At 48.5% G+C, this 13,442-nt stretch overlaps 1 protein-coding gene across 3 annotated transcripts in view; it reads right to left on the bottom strand.

Moving 5' to 3' along the window:
- Positions 1 to 204: 204 nt before the first annotated feature.
- chd3 (chromodomain helicase DNA binding protein 3) overlaps positions 205 to 13,442 on the bottom strand; it is a 38,305-nt gene continuing 25,067 nt past the window's right edge. For 2 of the 3 annotated variants that reach the window (XM_036547565.1, XM_036547566.1), the window contains exons 36-40: positions 12,469 to 12,601; positions 10,552 to 10,747; positions 10,040 to 10,203; positions 8,961 to 9,087; positions 4,344 to 4,691 (exon numbers count right to left, since the gene is read on the bottom strand). In XM_036547565.1, the coding sequence (XP_036403458.1) occupies positions 4,486 to 4,691; positions 8,961 to 9,087; positions 10,040 to 10,203; positions 10,552 to 10,747; positions 12,469 to 12,601 (826 nt within the window). In that variant the 3' untranslated portion in view covers positions 4,344 to 4,485. Of the gene's footprint in view, positions 399 to 4,343; positions 4,692 to 8,960; positions 9,088 to 10,039; positions 10,204 to 10,551; positions 10,748 to 12,468; positions 12,602 to 13,442 lie in introns of those variants that run through there. The other variant, XM_036547567.1, reaches the window with a different exon arrangement.

Below are 13,442 nucleotides of genomic sequence, written 5' to 3'. Positions count from 1 at the left end.
AACCCGGAGCACTATGTGACTAAAATGTACCTGGACAGTCTAACCTTCCTCCTTTAGTTGCACAGCCCTACAATGTAGTGTGTGCTTGTGTGTATGAGTGTGCTTGTGTGTATAGGGGTGCTTTTGTGTGTGTGTTTGTGTGTATGTATGTATGCTTGTATGTGTGTACAGGAGTGTATAGGAGTGCTTGTGTGTGAGAGTGTGCCTGTGTGTCTATGTGTCTATGTATGTATGTGCGCGTGCGTGAGTGTGCGTGAGTGTGTGCGCATTTGGCTGTCTGCAGGGGAGCCCAGCTCAGTCGTCGATGCAGATCACCTCTCCGCTGCGCTGCTCTCTCCTCCCCAGTAGCAGCTCTCCCTCCCTCTCCTTCTTCAGCGACATGGGGGGGCCGTTCAGCACTGCGGGAGAGAGGAGGAGGGGACGTCACCGACCGGGGGCACACAACACTGGCCACCACACAAAAAAACAACCCTAGCCTTCTGCGTCAGGCTGAAAATCAAACACACCTCTCCCGGGTTACATAAGAGCCACTGGAATTTGGGCAAACGCACATATAAATATTTGCTGGATCAGGAAGGCCTGGCGGCTTTAAGCTGATTTGTACGAGAGATTCCCTTTTGATGTCGACACCTGCTTCTTCCATTTGGACTCCACTGCTCTTCCTGTTTCCTTTTTCCTCTCTTTCAAGTTGCCATTTCTCTCACCTAGAGGCAGAGGCTGTGTTCTGCTTTTAATTCCTTTTAAAGTAAAGGAGAAGCAGGAAATACAGGAGGAGTGGAGGCAAAACATGATTCAGGAGGTCTGGCTTTGTGCAAGACAGATAACGAGGACAGATGACAGGCATGAGAGGAGAGAGAGCTGAGATTCTCACACCAGCAATCACTGCAGACACACTGCAAAAACAAAACCACATTCCTTGAATATCAACTGTGACATCCTTTTAATTAGCGAGCTTATACATATACATTCTGAATATCATATACTACATGTAATAATAACAATAGTAAAAACTATGTAAAAATCTCTAAGGTTTGTCATATGTTGCCTGGGTTGCCTTGGAGACATCTGAGGATGGGGGGGGGTGGTGTGGGGGGGTGGGTCTCCGCCACTGCTACACAGACACACAGAGACACAGGCGTTGGTCCTGGAAAGCAGCCATTCAGCAGAAACCGCTTTTGTTCTCATAACCAAAGAGACATTGACTTCCTTCAATGGCGGTGAGACTGCTTACAAGTTAAGCATTGAAAACCGCAGACCTTTGGTGGCCAGGGCTGAATAGCTGTGGGTGAGCTAAAGCTAAAGGTCAGCGCGGGCGCACTAATGCGTTAGCACGAGGTAGGAAGGGGCGCGGCCGAAGGAGTCTCAGGTCACACAGGCGGATACAGCTCACGGTTAGCCTTTGGTCCACCTTTAGGCAAAGCAGACACCCAGAATCAAATGTTTTATTTCAGGTACCTGCTCTGCATTGTAAGAGCACCACAGTAGCGTGGGCTGCATAGATACACGACAAACAACGCTGTCGGAGACCGTCGTGTTGCACAGAGCAGATGCTAATCCTGACTAGCACCGTAGCGTTTCCCAATCCCATTCCTGGGAGCAATGTTCATGCTTATTTTTTGTTCCAACTGCTTTTAATTAATTGGGTTTGGTTCAGGAGTTTATTTGATAATGGTCCTGATCTGAAATCTCCTGAGAGCTATTTGCTTTGGAAATCTGCTGGTGGAGTTTTGTTTTAAATAAAAAAAATATGAGTGATGGAGTTCAGTACACTGAATGTTTGCCAGGATCTACCCCTTAAACAAATCCAGGCAGCCATCTCAATTAATCTCATTTAGAGAGAACACAACTCTCTATAACCTGTTTAAGATAGCAACAATCAGAAATCAGCTGTAGAAATGCAATTGCTTAATTGTGTCTGTTAGCACTAATGACGCTAATGACACACTTGTTCCACACATGACTCATAGGCAGGTATTCAGCTGAATCTGCTAAATCAGCTAAGTCTGATTTAATTTATCAGAATGAAGATGGAATGAAGTGAAGCACATAAAGCATTCTCCAGGACTCGGGTTGGGTAACACTGAAGCACGGCTCAGAACACCGGTCAAGTTCAGTCCAAAAACGAGCGATTGCTGGTGCCGATTGCCGGTGCATGTAAGCATTGTGCAAGATTGTTTGACACCACAGTACGTGAGTGACTGATGACTTGGGCTTCACACCGCAGTTATGTGCAAAAAAACAAAAAAAACCCCAACAGCCTGGTCACATGACAGGAATGTACTGGAACATTTTTGTTGTTATGTACAATACCCCCCTGCTCTTCAAGTGCATTGAATTACGCCCCTCATGTTCAGAAGAAGAGTTTTGCATTTTGACCCCCCCCCCCCCCCCCCCCACTTCAGAACCTGTGCATGTGGCCGCACCTCGCTTCAACTTGCTCAAACCCTGACTCTACATTATCAATCCCTTCACACTCTTTTCCATCTGTCCACCGCTATGGTCGCATTGCTGACCATGTGACCATGGGAGACAAATGTAACAGGAGAATGGGAGACTGGGAGAGGCTCCCTGGGTAATGACACAGACCCACCCTTAAGCTACATCTTTGCTACTCAGTTCAGGATCTTTGCTACTCAGTTCAGGATCTTTGCTACTCAGTTCAGGACTGAACTACTGAGTACTGCAGGTACTCCTCTCCATTGGAATGCAAGTGAGATTTTTTACACCACGCTCCTAGAAGGCCATGGTTCACAAGGTCTTCCCTATGCTCTGTGGAGCACGTACACTTGCATTCTAAAAAGTTCCAACAAAACAATGACTGCTTTGTATAAGGTGACTGGGTGATTGGCAGAACTGGTGGCCAAGGCCAGGACCCAGATAGCATGGCCCTCATCTAAAATTCATTCATTCGCTCTTTCATTGAAACTATTGAAAGCATTTGCGTGAGCGAACATTCTTGCCCAAGGAGACATTCAGGTTCTGTGGCTGTTCACATCCAACAAATTCTGCAGTTATGTAACTAATAATCCACTTTAAGTGCAACAGGAACCAGGAAGTATTAGCCACCTTGAACATCGCTGAGCATCTTATGACCTGATCCACATGGAATTTCTGAGCATGTGTGTTTACATGCGTGGGTGTGTCTTCTATGAGTCTGTATTAGAATTTGTGTGTGTCCTACGTGTGTGGGTGTCTGAGGATGTGCATCTGTGTGTGGGTGGGCATTATGTGAATGTGTGTGTGTGTGTAATTTCCCTTCAACAGTCTAGATCCTGTTTGACTCGGTGTGACTGAGAGTGGATGCAATTCCAGTCGTACAGGTCCAGCCATACTTCAGAGGAAAAGGAAACGCTTTGCAGAGCACTGTGCACAGAGCACTTTCCTGTTTTAACTCTTTTCTTTCTCTTTGCTCCAAAGGTGTTAACACACCATCCATACCCTCAAGTACAATCCATCAAAGTGGAGATACAGTAAAACATGATTTTGAGTCTACGGTATATGCCTTAATCCATCCTTCCATATTAGCCGTGGTTTCCATGTCCATGCAAGCTGAATGCTCCATAGGCCAAAATCCAGGTGCTCCTTCCTGTGAGGCTGTCCTGTCTCTGCATCTCCTGGCTCTTCATCTTTGCTGCCTGGGAAAGCTAGGCTGTCTCACTCTCGCTGCTTCCCTGGCAGGCCGGTGAGCATGGGTGACCATCCCCCTCCTCAAGGTTGTTCTACGTCCATTATATTTTGGTAAGGGCACCGCAAAACTCCCAGATTGTCCTCTTCAGATTACATGCCCCGCTTTTCTTGCAAGCCCAGAGATTGGTGGGCAGTATTGTTTTTGAGAGAGAGAGGCAAAATGGTTTCAGTCCCATATTGTCAGGGAAGGCTTGTTGAGGCGCATGAGGGAGACAGGCAGATTTGCTTTTTGACGAGGAGGGACTTGTGTGGATGAGCAGACAGCGGTGGTGGAAAGAATGAGTCTGGAGGAAGCCGATCTCAGTGCAGGACAGGAGAGACAGCAGCGTGGCATTAGCTTGAGGCAAAGCAGGGGAGCAGACACACAAAGGGGTCAGTGCGGTGGCGACAGCTCCTCTCAGAGCCCCTTTCTGAGCTCTTACCCGGCTGTCAGACTGCTCCCTACCCCTCCGCCCCACCTCTGCATTCCGCAGTTCACACCCGTTCAGCTCAGTCATGACTTTGATCCTGCTACCGCCCCCCCATGTCTCTCTGCATCAAGGTTTTTGTCTCCCTGCCAATCATGGGGTGTTCCATCTCCTCCCGTTCGACCCTTAGACCTGCCCCCCTCGGTGCCCCCCCCCCCCCCCCCCGCCCTCCATTCCTCCAGTTCCGCATGTGTTCTTTGTCCTCTTTCTCTGTCGGTCCCAGAGTGTGTGTTCTTCCTCTCAGTCTGGGAGTGCAGCCACCCTCCTCCCCCACCTCCCTCTCTTCCTCCGTCTCTCTCTCTCTCTCTCTCTCTCTCCCAGACCGCAGGTCTCAGGGCTTTTTCGGCCGGCCGTTTCGGGGCAGGTTCTCCACCGTGTTGCTGAGACGGTACTTGACGATGATGCTGTGCACGGTGGACTTGGGCATCCGCAGCTCCTGCCCGATGGCGCCCTCGGACTTGCCGTCCTTCCACAGGTCCACCACGCGCTGGCGCTGCGGGATGTCATGCTCCTTGGTCTTCAGGCAGGCGCCGGCTTCTGTGGGGGCAGACAAGTGGCACACTGTAGACACTAGGGGAGGGAGCTGGCGCGCGGCAGCATTCAGCAACACTCAGCAACAACAGCAACAGCACGGGAGTGGGGGGCAGGGGGGGAAGGGGGTGCTGGGGGTGGCCCAAATCGTCGATTTTGCCCGAAAAAAAATCAAATCAAGAGGCCCCCCTGGTGCTCCACTTCCAAAAGCAACTGATTTTTTTTCCTTTTCCACTTCTTTAAGACGAAGCCAGTTCACATGCCTGACGTAAAGCGCCTTAAAACATGGTAAAAAGAAGAAGAAGAAAAAGACAACCCCCCCACCCCCCCCCCGACTGACACGAGAATCAGATATTGTTCCAGTGAGCTTTGCGGTAATGTGGGTTTCGGGCCCCTACGCATGCAGCGCGAGAGAGAGAAGTTCAGCGGTGGAAAAGGGAAAGAGAAGGGAGCAGTCAGACAACCGAGCGGTTTATTTTTAGCCGTTCTGGAGGAATGTAGGGTAAAGGGTGACAGTCCGACACTGTTCGCGGGTGGATGAGGCCCGGAAGCGGGGCTGTGCAATCGGCGTTCTCAGACTCATTTTTTTTTTCACGGTCGCGATCAAGACAACTTTCCCCATTTGTGGCATCTTTTTTTTTTTTTTTGGCCTTTTTTTTTTTTTTCGGCTTGAGTCCGCGGGGGCCGGACGAGGTCGTGTCGGTATTGAGGGTGCAGGCACTGTCAACACTCGGCAAGATCTCACAGGAGTCACAGCAGGGTTCGCTCACACAGTTTGCTTCTGTGACTTATCCTCCAGCACTCCTTAGCATGGCAAGGAACAACAGTGCACAATACAAGCCACAGTTTTGCACATTTCCCCAAAATCCTGATTTCACAAGGGTCCCATTGATTGAGATGGAAACAGATAAAGGAGCTTTTTCACACTGTAGTTTTTGATCAGAGGACAGACCACTGTTACACTAGTGGTTCTTCTCATGTCCCTAAAACCATTTAGAGGAACAGTTAATCTTCTCGAATGTCCAGGGTTCACAGTCTCATGCCTATAAAGTCCACCCTCGTCCCCAGCTCACACAGCGTCCCGCTTACACACATACACAAACAGCACACACACAAACACACAGATGATGTCGGGAATGCACACTAGACCAGGGCTGTTTGTGTAAGATGCTCTTGGTGCGCAAATGAACAACATCAGGCCAATCTAAAGTCAGAGCCACTGATGGGAATGAACCTCGGGCCTCACCACTAACACCATTTTAAGTCCCCCCTTAACAGGCTGCCTTTACATGCTGTTGTACCTGCAACCAAATTTGGAGCGTCAAACAAACAGCAGCTTTGAAACACGGCCCCGAGCAGCCTCGTTAATGTTTACCAGGTGGGGCGCAGCGGGAGGTGTGAGGGTGTTGGCCAGAGCAGTGTTCATGCCCCCGAAGTGTGAATGACATCACTCTAAATGGAGCCTTTTTCATCTGGAAATTTACAGCTACGGTTCACAGACCTAACACCAAAGAGCGGACTGCAATACCTATGGTCGCTTTAATTTTTTACACCTGTCATGCTATTCATTCGGGCAACGCTTCCTCTGACAGCAGCATTTAATTATATATCCACTCGTACAAGTAAATTTATTGATTTCGTCTACAGTGATCCTTTCTTCAGGAGCAGTCCCTGCTGTGTCATACCAGGCCCTGTCTGTCCTGTTTAACTTCAAGCTAAAAGACAGCTGATGGAAGCACGATAAAAGAACATTAATGCAATGTTACTGTACCACAGCGTTAAATCAACAATGCAAAACATGTGAGTGGCGTTTTGATTGCATCTGCAGACAGTGGAGCACAGTGGAATTTTCCATAGTGAAAAACAGCTGGCATGAATATGCTCACATATATAGGAAGGATGTTTAGAGGAATATCTTTTTTATGTTTACCGTGACACCATAAGAAGAAAATCTGAGCAATAATAGAAGTCAACCGTAGCTGTCATCCGTAAAGTCAGCGCGGTTCTCCATTTCATGGTGGTCCAGCAAGTGGTTCAAAGTCAATGCGTATGTCCTTATACAGTTAACAACCAACAGCCTAGCAATTTCTGACTTTTCACAATCTTCCCAAAAGCATAAAATTTGAGATTCTGTGGTAAAATGTTTTTCATTTGAGCATGCTGATGTCATTTTTTTTTTACTTCAGTAATAATGTGTGGACATAAAGGACAGTCCAGCAGGTGGGTTTGTAGCCCAAGCATTTTATGATTGTACTATCATTACTCTTATTATTAATATCAATATTATTTGTCTGCTTTGCAGAATCCATTATCCACTAGGTATTAGGAGGAATTGGGAAACACTTTACATACCATCCATTTATATATGACAGTGAACCAAGCACCTTGATCTCCTCTGAAGTGCCTGGTAAAGCCTGAACAGCTCTTCAGATACAAGCACTTCTCTGAAATCACAGCCACAAAACACCCATCTTTGACTTAGGTCATGTGAGACTACATTCTCTGCTGTTCTGCTGTAAATTCTGAGAAAAAAACCCTACCCCAGAAATCAAATGCATCCTCAGAGCACCTCTAATTCTATAGATTCAGTTGATTTCCCCCTACAGAACCCTATAAGAGAACTTGCATTCCCGCTGCAACCTCTGCAATATTTTAACCTCTGTGTGCACTGTTTTGATGAATGTGTGGGAGAGGCCCAGCGTTGCTGACCATGTGCACCTGTGCCATTTGCAACTGGCACATTTTATATCACCAATCACAAGGCCAGAGGGTGGGGCCAGGGGGCTGGGCTGCGGTTTGTGGACAGCAGCCATTGGGATGGCAGAATTACGGTTTGCTCCCTCCACAGAGCAGACTCTGAAGGGTGCTGAATCACAGGATAATAAGCAGCTTAAATGCCTGCATGTTACATGCTCTGTTACCCAGTTGCTTTGTCTCTCAGAGTTCAACTGGATTTGTAGCAAATGAGACAAATTGCTCCAGGGTACAGAAGCAGTCTTTGTGGTACAGTGGCAAAATCATTACTCCACGGAGTTACCCACAGCTCCGCACTCCTTACCCCCTGGCCACGCCCACACCCACACCAGAGAGCTTTGCTCAGTAGCTCAAGAACAGAAGAGCTTTGTTTCCACAACATCAAGGAGCCAGGTGTGCTGTGGTCACAAGCAAACAGCTCCAGGCAGAAGTTGCCTGTAAGTGCTGATCTAGGACCAGTTTTGCTGTTCATCTTATAATGGTCTCAACTTAGAATTGTGGTTGTGGAATCTGGTCCAAAATCAGCACTTACTGGCAACTTCTGCCTTCAGTAAACAAACAACTTCCCCCGTTGTGATGACCCACCATTTTTTATGCACGGCATGATGGCGCCCTTAAAAACCAAGTCTTAAAATGCCCAAATGCCACTTCAGAGCCAAACACTACTGCCATTGCCTGTTCTGAGTGATGGTCAACCAACCAGGAGGAAAAGATGCACAAACACAAAATCTGGACATACATGCATACCATGGACTGGATTTTCCAAAGTTTCACTATGAAGAATTACTACTGAATAGGGCTAAATTAGTGTCTATTTGATAAAGCAGGCTTATGTTCTTCTACCCAAGACGCACAACATTTTAACAACTGAAAGTCCTCTGGGAGTAAATGTGGTAATTGTGAGAGATAAACTCCTCCACACAGATACTCTGGTAACTAAGGAGAAATGTTTTGTTGGTTATGAATATTCCTGGCTTCCTTGTACGTGCGAAGCACCTGTGTGAAGTATCTGTGCAAAGCACCATATCTGATTCACACCCCTACGTGCAATGATACAGTGCAGTGTAATACAGCCAGCTCCTTCAGATCCCTGATCATTGTCAACGTGGTAGCATGACACAAGGTATCATTCCTGTCGATCCAATATCAGACACTGTGTTAACGCTATGATAGCAGACAACGTTGCTGTTACAGATCACTGTTCGCCTGTTAGCATGTTAGCACAATGTTAGCATGAGCGTGTTCCGCTACCTTGCATGCAGCAGCTACTGTTGAGCATTTTAACCTCTTTGTCCCAGGCAAATCCGCTGTGTTCCTGGCTACTCTATACCCATGTTCTTGCGATGAGTGCTGTTCATGTGATGCATATTTAATGCGTCCTGACATGACAGCCCGGTGAGATCCTCTGGATTAGAACGTCTGCTGAATAAACAGACAGATCTATACCTGCTTGACCTCATTAGTAAATTCTTCAGTCACTTTTTGGAAAGCCCAGCATGTGGATTTGATCTGTGCACTGACCTGATATGAAAGACCCAGGGGGCATCTGGCTGTAATTTGCCCCTCCCAGAGGTAAGGCTCCTGACGGGGCAGGGGTAAAGGGTGCCCCAAAGTTCTGGGGTGTGGCGTAAGGTCCTGGGGGAATGGGCTATAGACAGTGAAGAAAAAAGTGGATACCATTAGTTAAGGTGTGGGCGATGTAGTTTAGTCTCTTTACTCTTGTTGGCTTGTGTGTGTATGCAGTGTAAACCACCATGCATGTGGTCGGGATAAAGTCACTGTGCCTTTGTTGCCCTTGTCTGTATAGAGTGTGTGTATATGTGTGTGTTCATTGGGGGATGTGGGCATGTATGTGTTACCAGGCTCTTATATGCATCTTAGAGCCCTTGATCAACCATAACTGGGTTTGGTATACAGAATGTGTCTGTTTATGAGGTGTGTGTGTGTGTGTGAGTTTATCAGGTGTGTGTGTGTGTGTGTGAGTTTATCTGGTGTGTGTGTGTGTGTGTGTGTGTGAGTTTATGAGGTGTGTGTGTGTGTGTGTGTGTGAGTTTATCAGGTGTGTGTGTGTGTGTGTGTGTGAGTTTATGAGGTGTGTGTGTGTGTGTGTGTGTGTGAGTTTATCAGGTGTGTGTGTGTGTGTGAGTTTATCAGGTGTGTGTGTGAGTTTATCAGGTATGTGTGCGTGTGTGCGTGTATGTTACAAGGCTCTTAAATACATCTCAGAGCCCATGTATGACCATAACTGGGTTTGGAGTACAGTGTGCATGTATGTGTGTTTATCGGGTGTGTGTGTATATGTGTGTATGTGCGTTTATGCGTGCGTGTCACAAGGCTCTTATGTGCATCTCAGAGCCTTTGTACAGTCACAGCTGTGTTTGGTATCCAGTGTGTATATGTGTGAGCGTAATAAATGCATATAGCGGTGATTGGAATTTGTGCATCTGCAGGAGTGACCGCTGCATTTACAGGAATGGCTGGGCGTTTGACTGTGAGTAACAGCAAGCGCATGTGTGTCACTGAGTGCTGAGAGTCACGCGGCTGGCTCTGCCAGCGCTGATGAGTGTGCATGCTCACGTGTTGCTTGTGTGTGTGTTTACCGGGGGCGTGTGCGTCTCGGTGCCCTTGTTGGCCAGCCTGCTCAGTATGCTCCTCTCTGACATCTGCAAGCGTGCGGCGATGGGCGGGACTCGGGAAAGGGTGGCGGGCAGCCGCGTCACGTCCGCCTTCATGTCACTCAGCAGCTCCTCCAGCTGGTTCAGCACTGCAATTACAGTAGCCGGTCAGACAGTGCAGAGAGAGGCCTTTTGGCTCGGCACCATATTTGATCCCCTGTGAGCTTCCCTGAGAGGGCAGAGCATTGTGTAAGAGTTACTCTTCTCATGTTCAACACAGAGTTGCAAACCAAACCATGACAGCTTGAACTTTTGTATTTTGTAACATGAAATTGTGAAATGTGAGACTTTGGCAGAGGCAGTGCCTGGACTAGAGTTACTCCATTGTACTGATGTTGGAATGTGTTGGAATCCCACAGCCTGCCTCGAACCCTCCCTCCCCCCACACACAGACTCTAGGGGTACCCCTCCTGGCACCCTGCCCCGCCCGCTCTCACCTTTGTGGAGCACGGCGTTGGCGGGCTTGTTCCCGGCCAGCGACTCCTTGCTCAGGTGCTGGTGCGACTCGGCCAGGCACTCCACCTCGGCGAAGCGGGCGTTCAGAGCCATGGCGGGGTGGGTGGGGTCCTGCGTCATGTTGAGGTAAGCCGCCCGCCGCAGCTGCTCCTCGATCACCAGGGCCTGCTCCAATAACTGGGGGGAGGGGGCAAGGAGAGAGAGAGAGGGAGGTGGGAATGGAGGTGAAGGGCGGGGAGGATTCAAGACAGGAGGGGAGAGAGGTGTGGTAAGTGGGAGACGGGAAGTTTGTTGGGGGGGGGGGGGGGGGGGTCAGAGTGAGGGTTTGGGAGTGGGAAGAAATTGGGAGAGAGGGGGAGTAGACAGAAGGAAGGGGTGAAAGAGAGGGCATTTAGAGAGAGGAGGGATGACACAGGGACAGAGAGGGGGAGAGAGAGGGGGAGTGAGACCAGAAAATAAGTGTGAAAAGGAGACAATGCTATTAGTTCCCTCATTGAGCCTCCCTCCTTGAGTGAGTAACTGCTGGACCCTGCTGACAGACAGAGATGAGCCTGCTCCACCCCTCTTCAGCCCTATTGGCTCAAGGCTCACTGTGTGATGGCCCACTGCATGTGATGTGACAGACACAAGAGGCATTCACCTCAGTAAGCATTTGAAAATATGAATTTTTTTCTGTTAAATGTCCCTATGCTGCAAATAGCTGCAAACAGCTTGGAGGGGCGCTTACATCCAACAAAAAAAATTCCCAAAAAGAGACAACAGGGACTGGCTGTCCAAAAAGATTTCAAATGGCCAAACTCAGCATTGACATTCACCCCATCCAAGGTCCAACAAAAACTTTCTGAGTACAGAGGGGCTCGACCATCCTTGGAGTACACTTTGGGCTATAAATTATCATAAGTCCCGGATCTGTATTTCATTAATTTCTCATCCAGGAACACAAGGGGAAGTACCCTGATGCCAATTTTAGCATAAGGAAGTCACTTTTACTGGACAAAAATTGCATCTTTGGAAATTATTGATGAAATTGTCTGTTTAAGCAACACATTAACCTTTAAATGTTGATGTAACTGAATCCACCATCTGGAAGATGCTTGGATGTTCAGCTCGTGATGCTGAAAACCACCAAGAGACTGCTGCTAAGCACATCAATCACTGATGAACCGATTAAAGGGACTGTTTAAATATCAACGCTTTACCTTACTATCAGCACTTACTCCACATACAAATACATAGGTACATGCACATACACACACACATACACACACAACACACTTTTCCAGAATGACCCTAAACGACCTTAAAAGCTCCCTGTACACGGAAGCATCCAACCCACGACATACTTACACAACAGGAGAGAGGACAGGGAGATGGGACACGGAGACAGAGAGCAGGGAAAGAGAGAAAGTCAGAAAGGGAGAGAGAAAGAAAGAGAAGGAGATAAGGGAATGGGATCGAGTAGGGGGGGGATCAGGGAGAGGGAGAGCAGAGAGAGAGTGAGAGAGAGAACATGAAAGAGAGAGGGAGAATGAGAGAGAGTGAGAATGAGGATGTGGAGAACAGGATGTGAAACATGTGAGGTGGCAATAACAGGAAGAGCCGCGCTCGATAAACGCACACGTCAGCACCGCCGTGAAAGTCGCTTCTCCCCCTGACTCGGCACCCGTGTCGGCACCGGGTGCGATCAGCTGCGTGCCACGCACAAGAGGGCCTCCGGAGGGGCAGTCCCTCCAGTTCCGGCCAGTAATAATTTGGCAGATGCAGGCCTTGGATTATCTGAGTGGGTTAGGGTTTAAATTCGGGGACGATAATGGATTGGAAGTGTGTGTTCCCCCACCCCCCCCCCCCCCCCCCCCCCACCCCCCCCTCCCTGGCCTTGCCTATGTGTATCTCAGCACCTTGAAACGGCGAGCCAGGAACTTGTTCTTCATCTCCAGGAAGTTGCCCTTGTTGGCCTGGCTCTTGAAGGGCTCGTTGACGATGGCGAACTGCGGGTCGTTCTGGATGTCCTGCCACCGCGCGTACCCGTGGCTTAGGAGGGGTTAAGGAATCACAGCACGGGGACTGAGGGGGGACAGGGAACGAGGGGGTGGGAGGACGGCTAGTTGGTAGGATGAGGGGAAGCAGGAGGGTGAGGGACCATGGGTGCCTGGGACAAAGGGATTGTGGGAAACCAGGGTGGCACTGGGTTTCTTTTCCACAGTGGAGCTGGAACCAGGCCAGCATGAGATGGGGCTGAACCGACTTAACCTGGGTCCACAGGGCATGGAATTACATTACAGTTGCTTAGTAGATGCTCCACAGACACTCTCATCCAGGATAACTGACAAATTTAGCATGTTATCTATTTATACAGCTGGATATTTACTGAGTCAATTTGGGTTGCCCAACCCAGGTATCAAACCTTTAGACGACAAGCCGTGCTCCTTCCCAGTACACCACATTGTTTCCCTTGCTGTCACACAGAGCGCTAGGGTGCCCAGATCGAGATGACAGAGGTAAATTTTCCCCATTTGCCCCCCTGCCAACTCCAACAAAAAATATACCTTATGTTATAAAATATATAACATATATATGTTATATATTTTATCATATATTTAACAATATATGATATAAAATATCCTAATTATCCTAAAAAAATATCCTAATTACTCTTGTCTAGTCCTAACCCTTTTCTGTGAACACCAGTGGTGGTCTCCTCCCTCCTTTTTGCTGAGGCAACACAGCCACACAGCACTGTGAGGCTAGCTTGCCTGTGAATGGGGCAGCCCCAGTAACCCAGCTGAGCCGAGCTCATGTGGAAAGAGTGGAAGAGATTGTGGAGAAGATACTCCAAACAGAACTTTGCCAGGGCAGCCTGGTTCCAGCTCTA

This window comes from Megalops cyprinoides, chromosome 16 (assembly GCF_013368585.1).
Source record: "Megalops cyprinoides isolate fMegCyp1 chromosome 16, fMegCyp1.pri, whole genome shotgun sequence".
NCBI classification, from domain to species: Eukaryota; Metazoa; Chordata; class Actinopteri; order Elopiformes; family Megalopidae; genus Megalops; species Megalops cyprinoides.
The sequence above is the reverse complement of the archived record's forward strand: the minus strand, read 5'-3'. Positions and strand labels throughout refer to the sequence as shown.